General features: G+C 37.0%; 1 protein-coding gene across 2 annotated transcripts in view; it reads left to right on the top strand.

Moving 5' to 3' along the window:
* Zdhhc8 (zinc finger DHHC-type containing 8) overlaps positions 1 to 26,346 on the top strand; it is a 45,486-nt gene extending 19,140 nt beyond the window's left edge. The window contains exons 9-10 of one of the 2 annotated variants that reach the window (XR_011899951.1): positions 8,468 to 8,631; positions 20,395 to 20,506. Coding sequence is in view for 1 of the 2 variants with exons in the window: in XM_019053728.2 (XP_018909273.1) it covers positions 20,395 to 21,052 (658 nt within the window). In the remaining variant the exon portion in view is untranslated. Of the gene's footprint in view, positions 1 to 8,467; positions 8,632 to 20,394 lie in introns of both variants that reach the window. The other variant, XM_019053728.2, reaches the window with a different exon arrangement.
* Positions 26,347 to 26,560: the final 214 nt, after the last annotated feature.

The raw sequence follows: 26,560 nt of genomic DNA on the forward strand, positions 1-26,560 counted from the left end.
TGTACGTGCTTCTCACTCGTCGGCCATTGAAGTTGATTTAGATTAAGCTATTGGTTGAAACCGAAATTTTGAGGTTAGTGTATCTCCCGCCATTAATGTTTTCCAACCTATTTCTTCTTCTTCGATGCATGCATCAAGGACGGTGATTGGTTGAGAAAAATTTCCTCTTCTTCAGTTAACCGTTCCATCGTGGTCCGTGGTCGCAAAAATTCTAGCGATAGAACTGCTATGGAACAAACTCGCACTTCTATTGCCGGGAGCCATAGAAGTCTGTGGTCTGGCTGCAGGAGTCCGTCGCAGATGAGGAGCACGGGAATCGACTATCAACAGCAACTGACATTTGCCATGTGGAAGAAGTGCGGGCAAAAGTGCTTGAAACTGGTCGTTTTGAGCTTTCTGAGCATTGTGATCAGGGTGTCTACAAGTCCATAAATAGTATCGATTTTTTAAGGGGGATCTGGAAGTACTGAAAAAGTGCAGAAAATCCGCAAAAGATCCGGAATTTTGTTCATTTTTTTGTTATTTTTGTCGCAATTTGAGCGAGAAATTCAAATTTTTGAAATCTCTCAAATTTCGTCAAATGGAGGTACTGAAAAAGTACTGAATTTTTCTGTTGAGGAAGTACTGAATTTTTTGAGAATGTACTGAAAAAGTACCGTAAAAGTACTGATTTTTGACCAGCCTGTTTTAATAGACACCCTGGTGATATTTCTGAGGGCCCTGCACTTACAATTTTCATTGAATATTTAGACATGCATCAAGTTTCAGCTAAACTTGTCCCGCAATTGTTGTCCATTCAACGAAAATTCAACCAAATGTCAATTTACCTTGAGCTTCTCGAACGTTCTAACAATGATCCTACTTTTTTGGATACGATAATTTCTGGTGACAAAACTTAGGTGTACGGTTACAATATGGAGACGAAACTCCAATCATCCATGTGAGTTGACAAAGGTAGTGCAAGACCAAAAAATGAGCGATAAGTTCGGTCAAACATGGAAATCGCATTCATGAGGTTGCTTTACTTCAAGCCAAGTACCAACAAAGTGAATGAAAACATTTCAAATTTGTGAATGTAGCGTTCCTAAGTATATTTTCAGCTATCAGGAAAGTCCAAGAAAACCTGATTTGGACACACAAGGGGCTGGTTATCACCAAAATCCGGTTTCTTATCTAACATACCTCGTACAAGGCCCCGCCCACCGCCGTCACCCTTATTGCCGAAGCAGTCCGGGCGCACCCGAATTCGACGGACCGCACGGCTCCCGGCGGCGGCAGAAGATACGCGAAAGGCTTTATTTCAACTCCCCTCTTCATTAAGAAATCATGATGGAGAGCTTGCAAACTTTTTTTTAAACTACTAATCACATCCTGAAATTTTCATCGATGCAAAGAAATCAAGCCTAGACAAAATATCGATTTTTCGCGAATTTTTGAAAAGACCGCATTTACACGATTTGACATAGGGCGAACCTGGGTGTATACCATGGGACGTCACGGTTTCCTAGTTCGGAAGCGAAGGAAAAACCCCGTGTTAAATTGCTTTTGACTCTGGGGAGCTTTTTCTCAAAATTCCGGTGACCGAAAATTGTCTTAGAAAATTCCTTAACACTTAGTAGACCTCAAACTTTTAGAAATTGAATTAAAAGAATCTCATGCAACTACCCCATTAGACTATAAAGAAATGAAGAGATAGGAATAAAGGAAGTAATGAAAGAAAGAAAAATTTCATCATCTTTTTGAGCATTTTTGAAGCATTCAAGTGTTTTCAAGTGGGAATGCTGAGAACTTCCTGCATCCTTGTTTGGTTCTTTCCCATTAGTCTTTTTTTTTAGCTCTGGTCATTTCGGTTCTGCGTGATCCAGTTTGCCTGAACTCTGTCCTTATCCCTTTCTTGTTTTTTTGTTTGTTTTTTATCAAGAAGAAAAAGACACGTCAAAGTTTTTCTGCCAACTCAGAAGTTGACGCCATTTTTCAACTTACAAACATTTTAATGCCTTTCTGTCATTTGTGCAGGAAATGAATTAATTTGAACAGTGAGGGATAAATTCAATTTCTGCCAAATATGGCAAGTATGTACATTTCAATTAAAATTTCTTTTATTCCATCTTTCTTCAAACAAAAATTATTCTTGCTTCTAGCAGAAACCCCAGTGGTGTTATCTCACCAAAACTTTAGTAGGGAAGGGGGGGGGGCAACTTTCTCTCTTTTTGCTTGTCAAAATAACATCACACTCGAGTAAGTACGAGGGTCATCCAAAAAGTAAGTTCACCCCTTTCATATCTCCGAAACTAAAAGGGATAAATAAAATCGGTAAAAAAGAACTTCTTTCTTATATCCTCAGCTCTCCATAGGTACCAAGATTTTTAATTTGGACCACTGGTTGCCGAGATATTCGCTTTTATCTTCTGGGACTCTCAACGAGTAATTCTCGTCCATTATTTGGTGAAGGGGTACCACGGTAAAATCAATCAATGTGTATTGTGGAATATTGAATTCGTTGCGATTGGCAATAAAAAACAAGCGATCGGGTCTCTTGTCTCGTGGTCCCCTACTCCTTCACGATAATGCCAGACCTCACACGGCGAAATAGACCCAAAATTTGTTGGACAAATTTGCGTGGGAGGTGTCACCTCATCCTCCATACTCTCCAGACTTGCCCCGAATGACTATCATCTTTTTCCGCAACTCAAAAAGCACCTAGGTGGCTAGCACTTCGAGAACGATCAGCAGGTGATGGAAGCAGTCAATGGCTGGTTCAAGAGTCAACCAAAAGTGTTCTTTGAGAACGGCATTAAGAAGCTTCAGAAACGCTATGAAAAATGCATCAATAGGAACGGAAATTAAGTCGAAAAATAAGGTAAGATTGTTTTAAAGCTAATCTTAGAATATTTGAGTCGGTTATTCCTACGTAGATGTGTGGGGAACACAGTCATTTCAGGTAGCGTGACGGGAATCGCAGCGCGTCGTTTTGTGGACGGAACTGGTCGGGAGTTGTTCACGTAAAAATCGAATATCTCGGCAACCAATGGTCCACATTTAAAAATCTTGGTACCTATGGAGAGCTGAGGATATAAGTAAGAAATTCTTTTTTACCGATTTGATTTATCTCTTTTAATTTTGGAGGTATGAAAGGGGTGAACTTACTTTTTGGATGACCCTCGTAAATGAACAGTGTGAAAAGAGCATCTAACGTTAACTTGACAAATGTGGTTAACTTGAAAAATGTAGCTTGTTTCTTTCCTGTCACTTATTCCCATTCTTCTCATAACTATTCTGTCCCCTCAAATTCTTTTTAGGCCCTCTGAAACTCAGAAAGGCAATCTTCCCCCTCCCCTGCTCCCTTCATATGATGCGACTGAGAAACCCTTATTTTATTTTGATTTACAAATAATCTCAAGCCCCTAAGATTTGTTTGAATTTTGTAATGTAAGAAACCTAACAATTCCTGCTCTCATATTCATTCGAAAATGTGTTCGCATAATGTTATATGGCCAAAAGTGTCCTCTTTAAGTAACTTTCATCTTATAATAGAGGCTTTTCGTCACAGCAATTGTTGAAGAATTTGGTTTTTGGGATGATTCCCTCTCTAAACAGATGACCTGATTATTGGATATTCCACTTAAGCCATATTTTGCAATTTTGAACGATAATTTCCGACTTGTCCATAATAGCACCTATCTGCATAAGGAATCTAATGGCACTAATGTTGTTTTTAAAGTGAGCCAGTCCTAGTGTTTCCTCATTGCTTCATGAAATCTAATTTAGCCTTCCATGTGTTTCACATTTTCTGGACTAATTTTATGATAGAAGAGATGAAAGTAATTTGAAAAAGAGCCTTGGGTTTTTTCCTTCCACCCTTCCCTTTGCAGAATCTTATTTCTCCCGCTAGACGATATATAGTACTTTAAATGTCTCTCTAGGGGAAAAATAGGGTTATTCAAACGAATCCGGAACGCTATCGGTATCGTCTTCAACCGATACTGGTGGCGGTACCAACAGTGGCGATGATATCGTTAACAGCCAGGCTTAGCGGAGTTCTGAGAACTCGCTCTCAATAAATTGTTGTCTGTGTGTTGGTTTGTCCGATAGCCTGGCGCGGCGACGCGTAAAATAAACGTACTTATTGCAACAGCTTATTTTCGTCAGCCGCGAAAACTCATATCACTATCGGTAAGAGCACTTTTATCGTAACTTTTTCTTAACAGAATTGTTTCGGTAGCTTACCAACAACCGATAGAACAGCCCCAGGGAAAAATAGACACGTTTTGTGAAGATTATCATACAGCGTTCTTATGTACCTAGCAAAATTGATTTACCTTTCCTTCATCGTGCATCTTTTATGGATTTAAAAAAACTTCCCCGTTACTCTCATGAGACTCCTAATTCGGAAGCATGCCTAGTATTTACTGCTCTTGAACCTAAAGAAGAAAATTTGTATTCCTGATTTCCATCAACCCTCAAATGCCTCCTCTTTAGTCGATTTACTAGAGTCGAGTTCTAATCAAATGAGGTTAGGAATTTGAGACATTTTGAATTAGATACAAAAGCAGGATGATAGCCACTGCACATGAGTCTGAAGACTAGTATCCATGACCAAAGTGCTAAACCTTATATCTCCATCGCGCTATTTCAAAATTTCCGCCTCTTTATTGTTTCAAGAAAAAAACAAGCCAATGTTATACCTTCAAATTTATTAAGAATATTCTGTTAACAAAGAAGAAAAATGAAGGTAGTTTTAAAAAAATTAAGTTGAAAAGTTTTCCAAAGAAAAAATAAAGTATGACAAGAAGTCTGCAACGTCGCAAACGTAGATGCGTGGTTTGACCTTTTAGCCATTGATACTCCTCCTCAAAAATTTTAAAAAATCGAAGAAATGAAAGAGGAATTTGTGTCTAATTTAACCGGAACAGATCTTAGAACAAAGCATCTTAAGTGAGCCTGAAGAGCTTAAATACATCTTTTACATGGTGTATCTAGGAAGCCTAATATCTTGGTCACAGTGTATTAAAAGAATGACTCGTCTTTCTTTATTTTTAGAAGAGGATTTTTTGACAATTTTGTGCAAAATTTTCCAAAATTGTCTAAAAGGAAAAAAAAGCGAAAAATTCGTTTGCAACACTAGTGACTAATGGTAGACTTAGGCAGACAAACGTCTTTCTTCAGAAAAGTAAAACTCGAGGAGAAATCTGTAATGCTGAAAATGAGATGTATGGTTTCGTAGTTTCATCATCAATACGTGGGTCCATCTTTTCATGATTCATAAGCTAAGGAAACAAAGAAATAAAACCAGAACGATTTTGTTGTTCATCAAACTGTGATCAGTACTGACGCATAAGGCCCCAACTACACAGGCTTAACTATACAGGCTTTAATTATTTTCTCCTGTGTAACACAATGGACCAACAGACAAGGTGCGAAAAGCTATAGCATGATCCTCTTCAAGTATTATGTAATGTACATTTTCCCCCCGGCTCGAATTTGTTATGTAGCACTGGATTTGACCCCCCTCCTGCCCTTGTAACGCACTGCAATGCTGGTTCACTCCCCCCCCCCCCCCCCCAAGTGCGTTACCTAATACTTGAATGGCCCCTTACTCATTGTAGAAAGGTCACAAAATTGATTACCAATGATAATTCCTTTGACCTTTGTCTTGTGTTGCGTCTCAGTTAGAATTTTATTCTGTACACCTTAAACAGAGGCTGCTGTTATTATTCAAAAGGCTTAAAATTAAAACTTAATTAAGTACTCGTAGCGTAAAATATGTTGCATTGTTTAAGCCAAGTCATGACTAGATAGCATTCTTGAAGTTGAGGGCAACTGGGTTAGTTTTCATTGTTCGCATGGCACTAATTTTTTATCATTATTTGTTCCTACATTGTTTGTTTTGTGTCATTCATGCTCATGTCGTTTGGGCTGGAAGGAGAATTAACATTTAAGATATTTCACGCTTGTAAAATTTCTTGTAAATGCTCAGCTGCTGTCAAAATTGAGTTGAACTCATCTTAGGCCATAGGTAATCTATTCGAAAAGATTAAAGGAAGTAGGAGCGTAATGAAATAATCATACAAATAAAGAAAGAAAAACTAAATTATTTTTGTTAATAATTCAATATGGTACATTCAATATTCACATCTTTCATCAGAAAAAATCTATTTGAGGAATCGTTTTCTACAAATAATTTGTATTAAGAGGTCTAGACCTAAAACATTGTAGACATAATGTATGTTGGCCTGCTGTATATATAAATTCGGATCACAAAGGAGGTTTAACATACTGGATTTTTCTGAAAGTGGCATTGTTAATAGGGACTGGGATTTCACTTTGCCCTATCTAGAGTTGTCATTTATCGAGCTTTGGATTGCAGTGGATACTTTTATGAAAATGGAGTCCATCCACAGTGAAATCTTGATTTTTTTCTCTTGTTTTCTTTTGCGATTGTGAGAGGGCATACTAAAAGAGGATTCCAAGACCACACACTATTTAATTCAAAGCCACAGCCAGTAGCCGTTTATCTGCTCAAGGCTGAGACATGTTTTTCCACTGCTTTATCCTCTATGAAAGTGTTGGAGCCTAAAATCCTGCCTAAATCAGCGCCCCAACTTTAATCCGAAAATCTAATTCATACCTTAAACAGATGCTTTCTTTATTTTAATTCCTGTCATAGGTAATCTCCACATTTTGTTCAACTGTAACATTTGGTTGTAATTTCTATCCGCATTTGCAAATGCATTTTTCATTTCTGCAACCGAGTTTGCTCAGCCGAGTTTGCCTCACAGTTCAGTAAAATTTCCAGCACCAGCAGTAACTTTCCAATGTGTTAAAAAGTGACTCTTCCATTAAGTGCAAATCTAAACATTGGTTTTTGAGATGAAAACATTCAATAAAACTGGTGCCTTATTTTGCCTCAGTCTCGTCACCAAGTTACTCATTGATTGGACTGAATGTCATATCGTCTAATTCATGTATGTATTATGGGGAAGAATTTTACCTTAATTAGGATAGTTAAAGAAGAACATATGTTTATAAAGCGTGGATAGTGTTTAAGTGCAGTTTTTAAACCGAGTCTTGAAGAATTTGATACTCAAGAGCTGCTACTTATGGAAGAATGCGTCCACAGAAAATGTGACTTGACCTTGAACAGATCGAAGAGTTTTTCAAAGTTTCCATGCTGATAGGATTGTTTTCTGTCAAATGTTTTGAGCGAGAATCACACCACCCCATAGGAGTCTATATACTAGAGTTAAAAATTCATACAAAATACCGTCCATAACAACTCATCGATGTCAATATGGTTCTGACACTTGGTTTTGCTCTTCCGTGAACTGGAATTCCATGTGAAAGGCCGGAAGAAACATGGAAATACTTATTTAGGATACAAAAATCTCCAAGAAAATCAGAGAATTCGTCGGAAAAACATCTTGAAAGTAGCAGGATTTTCTTCTCTATGACCATCTTGTTTTAAAATTTTGCTGTCCATGTCAACCAGGTGCGAAACAATCAGCCATGAAATGAAGAAATTAATAATTTCGATCCAAACTCAGGAGGAGAAAATCTAGTTTCACTAAAAACAAGATCAGAAACAAAGGGGGAGAGAGAAGATCCAGAATTTTTGTCAGAGTTACCCCTGAAAATCCTAAAAATAAAAAAACAAGAAAATTCTAGATTTCTAAGTATCATAGTGAGAAGTTTCATAAGCTTTGTCCAGTTCACATTTTTATTCAAATAAAGTCTGCTCATTACAATAAAGAATAAGGATTCCTGGCCTTGTGTTCAATGGGTCTGTTGCATGCAAGAGATACAGCCAACTAAATACACTTTCTACTCGTTACTTCGCCTGAGAATCACGTTGGGCACATCAAAAATAAAAAAAGTAAAAAAAAATCCACCCTTTAGCCCGCAATCTGCATAGTTTTTAACACCCTTTTTCAAATTTACCGCGTATCGGACAGTTTTTCTTGGTGGCCGGCATTTATGTTTAGACCTAACCTATAGAAACAAATGAATCTCAAGAACTTTTATTAACTCTCCTTGGGTAAGATTTCAATTCTTTCCAAGCTTTTGTTTCTGCAAAAGGAAGAAAGGAAAAGGAAACAAACGATTGAAATCATATAATAGAAAAAATTAGTGAAATCGTTTGTTTACCCAGATCAGTTTTTCTGACTCCAGTCTGTACAAACCTGGTCAGCGATGACTGAGAAAAACTGCCAACAGACGCGAGAAACTTGAAAAAGTGTGGTGGAAACTTCGCAGATTGGGCACTAAGGAATAGATTTCAGACTTTTTAGACGTGCCCAACTTGATTTTAGTGCGATTTTACCTGTTAAAAGAGAACTTTAGCTGTATCTCTTGCTTGCAACAGACCCATTTTATGCTGCGATAATTTTTTGAAACTCAAATAAAATTTCATCCAACCAGAATCTTTTTATGCTATCCATCTCAAGATAAAAAATGTTTTATTTTTCAGCAAAGTGTCTCATAATACAAGTTTGACTTCAATCTGCGATGATGATATGTACCTGAAAATAGTTGACCTGGGCTCCTCTGTTTGAATTATCCAATTTTAACGTTCACTTAGCTAGTTTTCTGCTCCGAGTTTTTACCATGAAATTTCAAAACAAAATTGGAGAGGTAATGCTAAGTTGAAACTGTAATCGGTAGATCCTGGTACATCCTATTTTTTTGTGTATTTAGCCTGTACTTGTGTCCATAATGAAAATTATTTAACTCCTTTGAGTTCAAAAAGCGATAACGATTTTAAGAATTATTTTCCAAGTGTTGGAAGCAAAAATCACCTTAGTTTTGCAGTTGCGCACCGTAGGCTTCATACTTCAGTTTTCTCTCTTCTCATGGAAAAGTACTCCTTATCTCAAAATCAGAACTTGGTTTAACAAATTGTCTAGTAAATTATTAAAATTTGATAGAGGTTTCATGGACGTACTTCAACATCAGATTTTCTCCTTTTTCCTTTTTTGGTAGAATATTTAGTAATATTTGTAGTGTTGAGGTTTTTGGGTAACTTCAAGTGAACCACTGACTGTCTCTAAATTAAAAAAAAGAGATAAAAATGAGTTTTCCGTAAATATATTGGATATTAATAGCTCCAAACATTGGCATTCAACTCCATGGATCCAAATTGATCCTTGACCATGCAACTTATTTTCTGCTCATTCTTAGAAATATCCTGCAGAACCTAAGGACCCATCTCCTGCATTTTATCACAAACGCTAATCTAAAATTGCTGCCTCTCTTTTAAAACTTCTTTTATACTCGTTAATTATTCTATTATCCCAGTGTCAAAACAATTTAAGTCCAACTTATAACTGCAAGGTCCTTAACCACACTCTTTTCAAAGTGCTCCAAAAAGGAAGATATTTGACTTTACATAATGAATCATATCTTTCCCGCTGAGGATATCGAGTTTCACCTTACACATTTGAATAATTTTAGTTCTTGCGCTTAGTTTTACATGTTTGAATGTGCCTAAATCAAATCTTGAGCTAATCGTTAAACCTTCACTCCAGTGTTTTACGTGTTTAGCATACCATTAAATTTCAACGTAATTAGTGTTTTGTAGATGCAGGGCTTTAGTATGAAATGAAACTTTCACTTAGAACTATAAATTATTTAAATTAATTATCTAAAGTGAGCTGCATTAGACTCGGAAAAATGTTGTCCAATGTTTGATCTTTTAAACAGACAATACGGAATGTTGTCTGTCAGAACTCCCTGCAACTTTCGTCTGAATTACAAAGAATATTCTCACACAATAGACCACTAGACAAGGTACAAATTTCAGCTTTCTGATACATGTTTCTTCACCAAAATTTTACGTAAAACACGATGCGCACGACGAAAATTACCGAAATCAACTCCTTCCGAAGATATTTAATGATTCTTGGTGCGTGAATTGAAACCAACCGCTCATGAAAACTCAATGGTCTACGTGATTCACATCGCGCGCTTAAGTTATCGTGAAAGTCTCTGCGATAAAAAAATCTGACAACCTCAATCTTGACGCTTTGGTTGAGCTATAGCAAATTACTGATAGTTTGAAAAACACATGGTGGGAGATGAACATCGCTCGATTGAGAAGCTTGCTGAAATCGTCATAGTGCGCGATTTGACTCACGTAGAGCTTTGAGTTTCTTGTGAGCGGGCAGTTCAAATTCCTCGTAACCAATGTGAAATAAAAATGTTAATATCTCCGTCAGGAGTTGGTTTCAGTAATTTTCGTTGCGCGAATCGTATGCTATGTGAAATTCTGGTTAAGAAACATGTATCAGAATGCTTAAATTCGTACCTTGTCTAGTGGTCCATTGCAAGGCTCAATGATGCTCAACTCTCTGATGAAAAAATAAATTAAGAGAGCAGAATGTTGGAACATCTACTACAATTAAGTTGTTTATGATTAGTTCTGTCCGATCATGGGAACTTCTTAACCATCCAGCTTTCTCTCACTCTTTCTTTTTTCTTCTTCTAAAAAAAAAGTTAAAAAATGTATGAATAAATAAATTCAAAGTGAACACCCTTAATGTAGTATGCTCATTCTGTGTTCCATTCCCATGGCAACTAAAGATCAGTCCTTTGTAGTACATGAAAGAGAGATAAACTACTGCTCCCTGTGTCTCAATAAAAGGTCTATCAGTCAATTTGTCTATTAACAGTAATTGTCTTTTAATTGAGCTTTAGTCAACAACTTAATTATTTGTATTAAAAGGAATGATTCATTATTATTTATAGACAGATTTATAGAATTAAGGCACCGGGAACAGCAAGTAATCTCTATTTTATATGGTACAAAGGACTGAGCTTAAATTGCCAAAGAACTAGAATGCAACATTCTATTTTTGATTTTTGGCTGATTGAAAGCTTCTAAAAGTCTGTGAAAATCTGCAGACTCTCTAAATTTTTGCTGAGATATTGAAAATTTTGCGATGTTTCTCACCTTGAGTCACAGTATCAATTCCCACCAGTCTTAAGTTCAGAACTAGTCATATTTTGCTTAATAGTTTTAGCATTTTTCATGCCATATATTGTTTCTCTATGGAGCCACTTTAGGGGTAGGCGAAATTTTCGAATTGAGCGCTGAACAAACTGTATAGGGAAAAAAGTGACAAAATTGCATGTAGATTACGGGAAAAATTGTCTGCAGCCGTAATTTCAATACATAAATTCTGACGCTGCTGACGTGTCAGTACTAACACAGTATTATATCAATATTCTTTGCTATGTGAGGGTGATATAATTTTTCATAATGAATGAAATTTTAAATCACAAAAGTTTAAAAAAAATAAGGATTCTGTTTTTTCACAGAGAGATTTCACTGTTACCGGTGATTATTTTTCTCGGGGATGTGAATAATTACTTGGTTCAAGCGCTCAATTAAATAAGTAAGTGCTCTACGTAGAATCTTAGACAATGTTTTGTGTTAAAACATTTTCCTAAGAAGAACACTTTCTGCTAGTTTTTTCCTCTTTGCTAGTCTGGTTTTTCTTACCTTCCTCCCAAGATCAAAGTTGAAGTTCTCCTTAATAATGGTAAAAGGATATTTTTAAGGATAACAAACTAGAAAATGTTTGTTCCTGTTCAACTCGGTCGAAATAATATCACTTCTTCGAATTTTCACCTTTTGAATCCAAGAGTAAGCACTAGAAACGACCGAGAATAGCAGTGAGCAACCAAGAATGACAGCAAATAGTAGCTCAGAAACTAAGAAATGGAAAACACTGACTCCCCAGTACATCAGGAAAAAGGATTCTATTTCAAGAAAAGTTTTATGTACTTACACTTCTATGGTTTGGCTGGCCACAAACCTCCAGTATGGCTATTTTTTATAAATACATTGTCCCAATGAAGAAATAGTCCAAGTCTTCAGGGAAACCAAGACAAACAACATGAAACATAAACCATAGAAGTGAAAGTCCGTGAAACTTTTCTTGAAATAGAATTCTTTTTCCTGATGTACTGGGAGTCAGTGTTTTCCATTTCTTAGTTTCTGAGCTACTATTTGCTGTCATTCTTGGTTGCTCACTGCTATTCTCGGTCGTTTCTAGTGCTTACTCTTGGATTCAAAAGGTGAAAATTCGAAGAAGTGATATTATTTCGACCGAGTTGAACAGGAACAAACATTTTCTAGTTTGTTATCCTTAAAAATATCCTTTTACCATTATTAAGGAGAACTTCAACTTTGATCTTGGGAGGAAGGTAAGAAAAACCAGACTAGCAAAGAGGAAAAAACTAGCAGAAAGTGTTCTTCTTAGGAAAATGTTTTAACACAAAACATTGTCTAAGATTCTACGTAGAGCACTTACTTATTTAATTGAGCGCTTGAACCAAGTAATTATTCACATCCCCGAGGAAAATAATCACCGGTAACAGTGAAATCTCTCTGTGAAAAAACAGAATCCTTATTTTTTTTAAACTTTTGTGATTTAAAATTTCATTCATTATGAAAAATTACATCACCCTCACATAGCAAAGAATGTTGATATAATGCTGTATTAGTACTGACACGTCAGCAGCATCATTATTTATATAAAGTTGATGGACCCTGATATAATAGAACATCAAAACTATGTCAGTATTTATTTGTTACTGAATTGTCAACAATAGTGTCACAGTATTGGCTGTGGAGGTTGATTCCATGTGGAAATCAGGGTTATGACAAGGTCATCAGGACACTGCAGGACACCGAAAAGACGTATGCAATAGTATTATGTTCTTCATAATATTGATTCATTATTGCAGTAACCTTCATGTTACTGTCAGGGCATAGGTTAATGGCTTGAAGAAACTGATTAAAGAAAATAAATTTTTTTATAGACGAGGCATCCTTCAGACAAGTCTGAATTCTTTCCTTTAGACTTTTAAGGGATTCTCTTAGCCACTGCGAAATTCCATGGTCGTTCCCAAGCGGTGTCCCATCCAAGTACTAACTACGCCAAAAGTTACTTAACGCTCATGATCGCCCGAGTGCCGCTATCGTGTAGCCCTGAGACTCACGTGTGTATCAAGGATAATTCAGCATGCATAAACGTCCCGAGCGCCGATTCCGTGATTGAAAGCAATGATATTCTCAGAAATTTCTACATTATACTGTTTCAAAAAAACATGTATATGTAATTCAAAAAGTAAATCAATATTTGGAAAGAAAGTAGTGAATAATGAAGAAGAATAAGGTGTCAGTGTTTTATTAATGCAGACGCAGTAAACCTCTCCCCCGACAATATTGATATAATGCTGATGCGGTAAACCTTTTCTCCGACAATCTTAATAAGATACTGTATTAGTATTGGTAATATTATGTCAACATCCAACAGTATGTATCAGTATCGATATGAGATTCTTTGCCATGTGGGTCATCTTAAGGAATGTTAAAAACTGTATAAGCTTGTTAGGTTACAGCTTCTTACATTTCTACTGAACTTAGTGCACAATGTTGCAGATGAGGATCCGCCGAATAGAAGTCTAACCAACTCACTTTATGTGTAGCCTTTCTTAAAAACAAGCAGAGGCTTTTCTTAAGGATCTTCACACTGAGTCACTAAACCTTTGTGTTTTTTATTCAATATTCTGGAAAAACTAAGTGAGTAGATTACGTGGTGAATTTTTGCGTATTTTAGGAGTCAAACTCCTGGACAAGCCCGGTTTTTAAAAATTCAGAAAACTTAAAGGAATTTCAAGTGTGCCGCAATAGCGAGAAAACGATGAAAGTGATGTACTACAGGGTGTTTCAGACCACCCGTACCAGGCATTTTTCTCGGTTGGTTTAGGTCGTACGAAGTCGGAGACCGCGGGGTTGAATAGGGAATTGACCCCAAGGAATCCGAATTTCGTGGTCCCGAAATCCCCCCACCCCCCTTGGGGGGTAAAGGGGGGGTCACGATGCTAAAAGTCACGGTTCCCGACCGCATTGCGGATAGATCTCATCAGGATTGAAAAGCACGGAAAATTTCACGTGGAATTGACCCCTAAAAATCCAAAATCGGACCAGCCAAGGCCCAAAAATGACCCCCTAAAGAGGGGGACAGTACCCCCCTCCATAATTTCTCTTTGGTCTCAAAATTGACGTAAATTCTCCAGAAAAAGACTGTTTCCCAGGTAATCGACCTCGAGGAATCCAAATTTCATGGTCCCGAAGCTCCTCTAGCTCCCCTTGGGGGGTAAACGGGGGGCCCAATTTTAAAAATCGGGGCTCCTTTCCGAATCGCAAATTGATTGCATCCAAATTGAGGAGCAGAACACATTTACATCTTAAGTGACTCCTAAGAGTTCTAATTGACGCCCCTGAACGGCAGAAAGTAACCCCCTGAGGAAGGGGGCCTCGCCCCGCCAAAAATTTCTCAGGATTCCTCTTTGGTCGCAAAATTGACGTCGATTCTCCAGAAAAAGACTGTTTCCCATGTAATCGACCCCGAGGACTCTAAATTTCATGTTCCCTGAGCTCCTCGGGGTCGATTACATGGGAAACAGTCTTTTTCTGGAGAATCGACGTCAATTTTGCGACCAAAGAGGAATCCTGAGAAATTTTTGGCGGGGGCGAGGCCCCCTTCCTCAGGGGGTTACTTTCTGCCGTTCAGGGGCGTCAATTAGAACTCTTAGGAGTCACTTAAGATGTAAATGTGTTCTGCTCCTCAATTTGGATGCAATCAATTTGCGATTCGGAAAGGAGCCCCGATTTTTAAAATTGGGCCCCCCGTTTACCCCCCAAGGGGGGCTAGAGGAGCTTCGGGACCATGAAATTTGGATTCCTCGAGGTCGATTACCTGGGAAACAGTCTTTTTCTGGAGAATTTACGTCAATTTTGAGACCAAAGAGAAATTATGGAGGGGGGTACTGTCCCCCTCTTTAGGGGGTCATTTTTGGGCCTTGGCTGGTCCGATTTTGGATTTTTAGGGGTCAATTCCACGTGAAATTTTCCGTGCTTTTCAATCCTGATGAGATCTATCCGCAATGCGGTCGGGAACCGTGACTTTTAGCATCGTGACCCCCCCTTTACCCCCCAAGGGGGGTGGGGGGATTTCGGGACCACGAAATTCGGATTCCTTGGGGTCAATTCCCTATTCAACCCCGCGGTCTCCGACTTCGTACGACCTAAACCAACCGAGAAAAATGCCTGGTACGGGTGGTCTGAAACACCCTGTATAGCAGTCATATCACTTTAGTGACCCATTGTAGAAACATCTCTGGCCGGGAGTTCAGCATTTTGATCAAGCCAAAAATAGGAATTAGGCATAGGCCATTATTACAAAATGAGGTCGAATTGTGGGATCATAATGCAACTGAACGTCACTATCTATTGCACTAATAATCACTAAATTGTTCATGACTTCTTTTGAGTACTGGAGAGCGTTTCCTGACCAAACGCAAATTCCGATTTCTTGACCCAACTTTATGAGACTCACCACCCCCCCCCCCCCCCCCCTAGGGCGAGTCAAAAAACATCGACTTTCGAATTTCAAAAACGTATAGGGGGGAAAAGTTGCGCCTAGGCATCAACCTAAAGTGTGCCAAAGCGTTCCTCGAAAAAAAAATTTCTTGGGGTGCCTCTCCTGCAGTTTGTGTCAAAAAATCACGTGATTCATGCTGTTTTTCCCGATTTCATCGCACTATTTAAGCATAATAAAGATTCGCTAGAGCCCTGAATTTTGGAGCATTAACTCACTACTAGTAGTCATTTAAGGTGTACTAATTAATTTTTAAATCAACATATTTTTTGTGCCCCCCACATGCCCTTAAAAATGCAAAAAACGCGATTGCGGCCGAATGCGCTTCGCGTATTTCAACGATTTTATCGATTTTTTTAGGTGACTTGGCATCCACGCAAAAAGTCAATTTTCGGTTTTTAGGAACTATTTATATAGATGATAAGGGAAAAATATTAGTTTTTTAAATGCGGGCGGTTTTTCCCCGCTTTGCGAGCTCACAGTTAGGCCGTATCACTCGATTTGGCCGAAATCACATCGATTTTCGCTATTTTTTTGCACGACTTGGCAAGCATGTAAAAAATCGGACATTCACTTTTCGTAGACTCTTTTCATAGTAGAATAAGAGGATATAATAATTATTTTGCTGGGGGATGTTTTTGTACCTCTGCGGAGCCCTTAACAAGCCAGAAAAACACGATTTTTAGCGACTTTTCAGCTATTTTTGACGATGTTTTTCAGGGACCTGACAACCGCGCAAAAATTTGACCCTTCAATTTTCAGGGACTCTTTTCATGGCAAACTAAGATACCGTAAAACGTTTTTTGTTTAGGTCCTTTTTTGTACCTCCTCAGAGGCAAGAAAAAGATGACTCGTGACACCCATTCATCACTATAAAAACCTTAAATATTTTAACTCTTTTTTACGTATTTGAGCTGTAATTGATACGAAAGTTCATAAAAATATTTCATTATTAAATTTTAGTGATTTAATTTATTATTTATTAAATATTATTCATTATTATTATTAGTTTTATTTAAGTATTGTATCTAAATATTTAATTCATTGCAGGTTTAATTTGTTACTTTACCTGATTTAAATTAAAATTAACAATGATAAAGTAAGAAGTCTTTTGATAAATAAACATTTAATAAGCAATAAAAGTTAGCTATACGTAAAAAAAGAGTTGAAATATTTAAGATTTTTAAAGTGATGAATGGGAGTCACGAGTCATCTTTTTCTTGCCTCTGAGGAGGTACAAAAAAGGACCTAAACAAAAAACGTTATACAGGATCTTAGTCTGCCATGAAAAGAGTCCCTGAAAATTGAAGGGTCAAATTTTTGCGCGGTTGTCAAGTCCCTGAAAAACATCGTCAAAAATAGCTGAAAAGTCGCTAAAAATCGTGTTTTTCTGGCTTGTTAAGGGCTCCGCAGAGGTACAAAAACATCCCCCAGCAAAATAATTATTATATCCTCTTATTCTACTATGAAAAGAGTCTACGAAAAGTGAATGTCCGATTTTTTACATGCTTGCCAAGTCGTGCAAAAAAATAGCGAAAATCGATGTGATTTCGGCCAAATCGAGTGATACGGCCTAACTGTGAGCTCGCAAAGCGGGGAAAAACCGCCCGCATTTAAAAAACTAATATTTTTCCCTTATCATCTATATAAATAGTTCCTAAAAACCGAAAATTGACTTTTTGCGTGGATGCCAAGTCACCTAAAAAAATCGATAAAATCGTTGAAATACGCGAAGCGCATTCGGCCGCAATCGCGTTTTTTGCATTTTTAAGGGCATGTGGGGGGCACAAAAAATATGTTGATTTAAAAATTAATTAGTACACCTTAAATGACTACTAGTAGTGAGTTAATGCTCCAAAATTCAGGGCTCTAGCGAATCTTTATTATGCTTAAATAGTGCGATGAAATCGGGAAAAACAGCATGAATCACGTGATTTTTTGACACAAACTGCAGGAGAGGCACCCCAAGAAATTTTTTTTTCGAGGAACGCTTTGGCACACTTTAGGTTGATGCCTAGGCGCAACTTTTCCCCCCTATACGTTTTTGAAATTCGAAAGTCGATGTTTTTTGACTCGCCCTCCCCCCCCCCCCCCCCACGAATATAACAATTATATCAATACTGTAAGGCATCTCTTGTGAACGGTCACATTTGTCTCTGATTTTTCCTTCCAGCCAAATTACCTGTAAACAAGAAGCAAAACTGAACGGCGAACTAAAAATAGGTTGTGAACGCATACATGTAGATTAGCCCTGTATCAAGCACAATTACAGAGAGTAAAATTAGGAGGCCTCCCCAAAAGTGGGATTAAGTCTTGTGGGTATTGCGCTGCTTTGTGGAATTGAATACAACATCGTAAAGTTTCTTGCGCATGTGACACTTTTTAAAGTGGAGTATTCTGTGTAAGTTTCTGTAGTTAAAAACTTTCAAGCCCCTCTTCAAACCCCGAAGTACACTTCACACTTGGTATTTTGATCTCTCTGCATTCCTGATATTTGACTCACCATCTGTTTATTTGCTTTAGTGTGTATGACTTTGAAGCACCTATTGCTTGCTCATTTTTCTACCTGCCATTTTTTATTTTATTGATTGAAGATCGATGAATAAGATGTATTTATGCTGAAAGAAACTTGGTGAAAATGAAATAAATCAAAAATGACTATGCTTGCATAATTCTTTTCAGTATAAGTACACTCAATAGTGCTTTAGAAAAGTGTTTCGAAACTGAGCTGCTGAACGAGCTATTTAACATGGACCAAAGAGAGATCTGGAGGATCAGTTAATCCTTGCTGAACATCGCTAGATTCCACAAATTGCCTAAAATTGGCCTATACCGATACTTTTCCTAAAATTGCTTTTGGAAGAAAGCCATAATCTGTGACTTCTTTATCAGACTCAAAAAAATTTAAGTGACACTATTACCGAGCCCTGTCGAGTTGAAGCTTATCTATTAGAGTTCACCTGCAGAGCTTTGCTCATCCCCTCAAATATTTTTAACACTTTCGTGTCAGGAACAAGCAAAAATATTGATGCATTGATGGTGTGAGAAACCCTAGCAATACTCTAAAGTAGACTTCATGAATTGCAGTCATCTTTAAAAGCAGTAGTTTGTTCCATTTTAATGTACGCCAAGTCTCACTGCCTTTGATTTTCTTCAGTTCAGCCTCCATTTTATTCTGTAGCTTTTTATGGTGGTATTGAATAAAAAAGGAACATCGCATACATTGTCTTGAATATTTTTACTTTTTACCTTTAGAAAAAAAAATAACACATTCGCACGCATGAATCATTCCTAAAGAAAATAACCAGAAAACAATTTCTCCAAATTGCAAATCATGCAAAATTCAGGCACAAAGTTATAAAAACATTTTTACTTACAGCAGTCAGCGATTTCTCTTTTATCCCATTTCTCTTTTCACAATATTTCCCCCCTAAAAAACGGAATCCATCAGACAGTCAAAATATGTATAAGTCCCAAACGGTGAATGGAAGTAAGAAAAGTCGGACTTTAGAAAGATGGGGGCGAGGCTGGTAGAAGTGTCAGTAGAGCCTCATTATCTCAACATAGCAATCATCAAATCAAATTTTTCTTTTTGGTTATCAGACCAAAATCGTCACTACCAAAACCATCTGAAACGATCAAAAAATATTTGAGAAACGTTAAGAGGTCCTTGTATTGACATGTGTACCTATCAAGCACTTTAAATGTTCTTGAGTGTACATGTTCCATTTTTCAACCACCCAATTTTCGTACCTTTTTTAATCTAAACCCCAGAGGATTCTCAAATATCTCAGATAATCAAGGTTCTACTGCGCAGTTAATCGATGAAATCTTTCAATACATTCCTCTTCGGATAATGAATATGTCTGTCTTTGAACATAGTTTGTATCCTTGACAAGACAAATTTCTACAAAATTTGAAAGTTCAAAGAGAAACCAAAAGGTCAACAGGTGATTTGCGTCCATTACAAAATCATGTTTTGATGCTTGAGTCTTTGAATGAGTCAAAAATAATAAGATCTGTGAAAATGCCAAGTTTTTTTTGAATAATATTAACATACGTATCTTAGGAAACAACGTTGAATGTGTCATTCGTTATATTATGTTAATGTTATTCTTAATTTTCTACCACAATCCACTCAGAGCAACCAGCACATATCCCCCCCCCCCCCCCTTGTAAAGTCTTTAGAGAAAAAAGTAATTGTACGCGCCAATACGGCGGATGTTAGCATGCACAATGTTTTCCAAAGGGTAATATTTCCAATATTTTTGAAAGGTGAATTTTAGAGTCCAGACCTAAGATGGAAGAACCAAAAACGTTCCACCAAAACGAGGAATTCTCACACAAATTGAAATTTCCTCCCATTTAATCACCACATGCTTTTAACATTTTTATAATTAAAAATATCTTTTATTAGTTATTATCTTTCTTAACCATCAACTAAGGAATTGATTACAAAAACTTGCTCGATGAGCTTATGTCATCAATTTTTCTTTAAGGTTCTAGGGATTAAAATTATAATTAAAAGAAGAGGAAAGCTCTGAGAGTCGGGAGGAACTAAATAGCAGCTTTATCCATAATAAACCACAAACGAATTTTTTAACAATTACAAGCCCATATCTCTCCTTTTCAAAATAAAATTTTTGACCAACGGACTAGAAAAAATTAATCTTAGCATACTGAATAAGGTCTCCAAGTATGGACGTAGCTGACTTGACTAAGAAATAGTCAACTAATAATAGGAAATAGGAAAAAATTTCACTGGAAGGATCTCATGAAACTTTCAATCCTTGGTCAGGACAATGCTACAAATACCAGAGACTCAACCATGAAAATTTGATTCTGTAAGATATGTGCTTAATCTACTCTATTCTCAGCTGATGATCTGAAGTGAGTCATTGCCCCCTGGTTGAAGCAATTTTAATCGTTTTTCTCTTTTCACCAGATCGAATCCAGGCACCCCAACTCAGCCGCGGAGGCCAGATTTCATTGGTGTAGGACGGAATGCGGATAGTAACTTGTTCTACATGTACAGGAACTCAGGTCATGACGGAAAATCTGAAAACAATTCGCAGAGGAAATTCCTTTCGGAAGGGGAACTTCTCCGAGGCGGAGAAGCTACGCCTGCATATCCTAGAAGCAACAACACAGTTGATAATATCCAAGAATTAGCCGGATCACCGCAAAGAGGATTTTATCAATGGAAAGATTCGTCTCCAAATGCTTACAGTCCTCAGCAGCGGCCCGGCTTCGATGAATACCGCTCGAATCCAACTAGTCCTATGCAGCGATCATACTACCCTTTGGTTCATGGTGGTATCCCTGTCTACCCTCCTCCCCCTTCCCCCCAAGTAAAAAGGAAACACTTTGTGCCCAATCAGCCGCAACAGCATCAAACGCCGGTGCCACAACAACAAATGTCACCCCCGTCCACACTCAGTGACAATCGAAGGCGGCCCATATCATTCGTTCGAGCACTAGAAATGTCAGACTCAATAGAAATGGCAGCTGCCTCATCTAATTCACAGGACCCAAGGCAGAATACCACGCCAACCTCTGATAGGCAAAGTGTGTATGATATGAACTATGAGATATCGGTCTAGCCAATGTAATCTGTGCATAGTTGCACGGAATTGTGTTTTTTACAATTGTATATTTTTCCACTCAAACTCTTGCACATAGCCTCTACGTTTTTAGTCAGGGATCCAGAGTTGGTAAAGGAAGAAATTGAACGAAAATTTGATAGTCTAGTCACTCGATGCTTTGCTCAAACTTGTGGAATGCAGGAATTTTGTAGTCTAATCAAATGGAACAATTTGCTGATAAGTGTAAATTGAGCAAACTGGAATGGAAGTTTCCAATTACAATCCCTTAGTAATGTACCATTTCCAAATGCTTAATGAAGTAATTTTTGTAAATCTACATATGTTGAACTCAGTTTCAAAGGCTAAGCCTGACTCAGAGAGCTGAAAAATTGATAAATTGTTTTTGATATGGACAAGGTACAAGAAAGTAAGACCATTTTCTTCTCGTTAAAATAAGGTTCCCAGAAGAAAATATTTTTTTATGTGTACTTGTAATTAAACATTTACAATGAGTTATAGGTTATATTTTTAGGCATTTACCTTGATTTTCAGTTCTTTCTTGCTAATTGAGTAAAATGTGGAGCAAAATCAAAGAGATTTGAAAGTCAGTTTTAAGAGTTTGACTTGCACCATTTAAAATGTTTCATTTTGTAAGTAAAAAATGTTAACTAATAGAATCTACTTGGGAAAACTCAAAATTTAGTTTAACTCAGAGCCCAAAGTAAGAGAGCTACATGTCTTTGATTGACTCGACCTGAGTCAGTTACAGGAAGCCATTTGCATTGGAACATTTTTCTGAAATATTTTTGCAAGAAATTTGTGAATTCTCAAAAGTTTTAAAGGTTATGGAAGAAAGCATCAGCAATATCTAGTGAAACAGTAGACAGTCTAATTAGAAGAATGAATGACTTATTTTTAAAAGTTTAAGACTGGCACTGTAATTTCAAAACCAAACTAATCAGTAAGCCCATCTCTGTCGCATTTGAAAAATACTCTTTTTCTACTGAATGAAAATTTCTCACGCCCCTGAATACTTCACTTTTTTTGCAAATTTTTAAGGCCTCGTATACCCTTGAATTTGGGGGGGGGGGGGGGCATCAATGGTTTTGGAAATCCTTGTATTCAACATTATCTGCTTATTTCGTTCACAAATGTTCAGAGGATCGGTCCTCCTTGTTGTGCTGTGGGCAAAATTTTATCAAGTGTTGCTTGCACATCATGGACTTCTGAGCTATTTACAGCTGTACATCTAATCAGCAGAGAACAAACAAACAGAAAAAAGAATCTCCTTTTTCTCAGGCATTCTTTGAGGCCTCTATAATATTTTCTTTTTTGCTCATATTTGACAGTAGTCGAAATTTGTGTTTAAAGTCCTAGAAAAATCTATAAAACTCCCTAATTTTAATAATGTAACTTCCTCAAAGAATCTTCGGAAATCATAGATTCTGGTTTTAAAAAGCTAAAGTTTATAAACCTCGAGTTCTTGATTTTTATGACAGTCTAATTCTTCAAATAGTGAAGGAAATATTTCTTATCAACTGCAAACTCTTGGCTTCATTTTGATCGTTTTTGTATTTTTCTCTTGCTTTTTTTAAATGCATCATCGTGACGTACGCAATGTACAATTGACGCCTTTCATTTTGACCAATTTGAGAGCTTTAACTTCCAGTGAGAATGGCACCTAGAGAATTTGCACTCGCTAATCAGTGAGATCATATTATTCAGTACAAAAGAGGATTGTATAAATGGTCTGAAATGTTCAATTTTTTGTTAAGAACAAAATTTCCAAGTGAAGTGACACCAAAAATATTTTTGGCATGGTCATTTGTTGTGATTCAGTCAAGCATCAGAATTGTAAAGTTGTCATGTGTTACATTTTTTATTTTTTAATTTTTCTCGTGCAATTTTACTGTTCATATCTCAAATTTCCCATTTTGAACCTTTTATCCTGGTCGCAAGATGCTAAATATCAGTATTTGATGCTGGTACTTCAGTTCCTGCATTTTTTTTTTTTTTTTTTTTTTTTTTTTTTTTTTTTTTTTTTTTTTTACAATTAATTTTTCGACTAAAAAATGTACACTTCCAGACCCTGGAAACTGTCCTATTCTTGTTACCAGGGCTCAAAGGGTCAAATCCAGTTTGTATCAGAGTACATGTGTTTTACATACACCTATTGTATTTCAACAACTTTCTTTGTTACAAAATTCCTGAATTCAAGAGTATTAATGGTTCACCAGCAGTGTATCTAAATCGTTCAGTTTAGTCTCTGGTTTGCTTTTTGGCTTATCATTATCATCCCCTTAGACAGTGCAGGGTGGCCAAATGTTCTGACAACTCAGAATAATTGGTAACAACCTGGCAACGTCAGAAAATAGAAAGTTGGGTGAAAAACCAGGAAAATTAAATTTGAATCAATAGGGCTCATACTAACTTTAAGTAGAGCTTGAATAAGAATATCCCCCCCCCTCTAAAGTCTCTCATAACTGCATTACCAGCTTATTTCCAACTTTTATGAATCTAAAATTGACTTATCGTCTGGGTAACTGCAACCAAAAGCGTCCTAGCTACATTATATTCATCTTTTTCTTCTCAAGGGAAAACCAAGCAGAATTCTGTCTTGAGATGTTTTTGTTTCTCTTCAATCTTGGGGAAAGCTGTAAATTTCAAGGATTGTGTTGCTTAGTTTTCTGGTAAAAATACAAATCATGAGAGGAAATTATGCAACACTTAATCTGGTTCAGTACAAGGTAAGTGAAACGTAAGTTTGCTCTCGCTGACCCCTTTGGCCAGAATGCAACTTTTTGTTCCCGTTACAAGAGCCACAAAGATTCAAGGTGGCGGTAGCCACCCCGGCCCAATCCTAAAAAGCTCCCCCTAAAACGTGAAAGACGACTGGTGGCTGCTGCCTAATTAGATACACAGGAGAAATCTCGATCAGGCTCTCCTGCGGCTTGCGATCGATTTAGCTCTCTTGCCAGTTAAGTGGTAGAATAGGACCCAAAAGCTCCGTAATATTTGGAAAGAACATGCTCAGTGCTACTCATAGTGCCCACCTTTTTTGAGTTAAGTTGAATATTAAAAAAGTTATTAAGCTTTAACGACATTTGAATTTCAACAACTCTGCAGTTTCGGCAGAAAACAAATGGAACCGTCTGCTGTTAAGAAATTGAACAAATTCAGTGCAAGCAAATTCGTGAAGAGTGGGAATTCATTCGTTTTCAGCAATGTGGCTGTTCGTTTATTTTTATCAACCGTAGACTGTCATATTTGTTTTCAGCCAAGACTGCTAAGTTGTTGAAATTGAAATCTTGCGCCTCAGCTCTAGTGACAGGAAGAGGAAGCTGCATCTGAGCATAAAGGGTTGGCAAGTGCATACTTATGTTCCACTTACCTTGTGTTCAGCCAACCGCTATCAAAGGTGTGGAAATATACTCACCAGCAGCGCCAGGTTTACATTCTTAGTCCTGTAAATGCAAATTATAAATATTTGTATCAATTTTTGTATGTCCTTGGTTACGAGATTATATTTTTTTAAGCTTTGCTTTTTAGGCTGGTGCCCCAGAATGTAGGGAAAAGACTACGCACAGAAGAAATTTGGCACTGACTGAATTTCGAGATTTTTTATATGATGTTCCCTACGATCTCCTGAGTAAGATGAGCGTTTCAAATTAAATTCTGTGTGTGCCACAATCTCGAGAAAATCTGGTCTGAAATGTGCATTTTTCGGAAATTTAACATGAACTCTTATCATATGGAGAAGGAGCACCGTCACTAAGTCAAAGATGCAAGGCATTTTGTTTTCAATTGAGTTGCCGCACCATCTTAACTCTCCAACTGGCGCAAAATGTGGAGAGTGGAGCTCAACCCTCAATCATCTACATTTTCCACCCCATAATGCTAGTAAAACTACCAAAAAATGCACTTTTCAGACTCAAGATTGACACATTGAAAGTTCGATTTTAAAAGCTCATCTTACTCAGGAGATCCTAAGGAAAATCATGTAATAAAATCTTGAAATTCAGCTGACGCCTAATTTCTCAGTATTCCGTGCATACTCCTTTCGGGAGGAAAAGAATTTGACCACCATGCTTTGGAAACCGCCTAAGGTGCCCCTTTTTCCTTCGAACAGAGAGACTTCTTTACCCCCGGAAATGCATGAACTTTAACTTTTTGACCCGTAGGCTGATTATTGAAATTTAGTTTTTATGAAGCAAAGATTACTCTGAAATAGAGGAATGTAATCAGTCAATTGAACCTTGCAATCCTTATTTTGTCTGATCAGATTTTAGATAGGTAATTAATAAATGTTAAGGTGCCAATATCCCATTTAGGATACGACCCTCCACAGGGATCATGTGATACAATTGTATTCTCCGACAAGAACTCAAGTTCAGCATTCAGCCTGCTGCTCTCAAAAATGAAAAATTTTGGCCTTATCTCAAGTGAGTTTTGAGTAGTTTTCAATATTAAAACTCTTGAGAACCCTTTCAAATCAATTATCAACTACCTAAATAAAAAGACAAGTTTTTTTAAAATAGTTTTACTTTGTGCTCTGTTCGAATTGTAAGCAACTCAGTTCCGAAAGAGCAAATTTCTTGTAAAATTAATGATTTTTTCATGGAATTTCTATCAGTGAATGGAAATAAAATTTGTTCTTCTCGGCTTATCAGTTTTATGTATCAAAGAACATAGCCCACATTTATGTTTGTATGCGATGGAAGGATTGAATTTTTGGCTAAGTAGAGGGGGGACAAATTTTTATCAGTCAACCTTTCAATCTAGTCAAAGAATTTTTGAAGCCCTGTAAAAGTAAAAAACTTGCAGCAAATCTTTCCTCATTCTCTGAGTAAGGTATGTTTTGTAAAAACTGCATCTTCGTTCTGTGCCACTTCCTTACTGTACCTATTTTAGTTATTATTTATTTCTTTATTAATTTCTATGAAACTAATTTTATGTGTAATCTTAGCAGAAGATATGATTTTCTCTTGTTTTTTTTTTGTTTCTCTAAAGTTTTGTTCCTTTTACTTTGTTAGTGTTTAGTTCATTGTTACATTATTTATTCATATTTGCCTGTACATGTAAGAGTCTGAAGTGATCTTTCTTTTTGTTTTTTTTTTTTATTTTTTATTTTCTTCCTCAAATTTTTCGGTTTTAACCTGTCGCTGTAAATTTTTAATGTAAGTTAATTTTGTTTCATTTTTCCATTGAAAACGAATCCGTAACACCAAGATTAAGCGTAGGACAACCGAAATGATGACGATTCTAAAAGTCAGTGTAGAGAAGATTGGCTCTGCTGAATGTTTTGAAAAGACGCTCACTTTATGTACTTTTTTTCTTCAGCAAGAAATTGTCAGCCCCCCCCCTCCTCCTCCCCTTTCCATGTTAAAACTCATTGTCAGGATTCAGACACCTGTGTTCTAATCTTGTCTCTTCCTTGCATGATCGCTGTAATACTGAACTGAATCATTTAAAAAAACCGCTCTAGTTAATTTGGTTATGAAAGAAGTCTATTTATAGTTAAAGGCA

The sequence above is a fragment of the Bemisia tabaci genome, chromosome 5, assembly GCF_918797505.1.
Source record: "Bemisia tabaci chromosome 5, PGI_BMITA_v3".
In the NCBI taxonomy this organism is placed as follows: Eukaryota; Metazoa; Arthropoda; class Insecta; order Hemiptera; family Aleyrodidae; genus Bemisia; species Bemisia tabaci.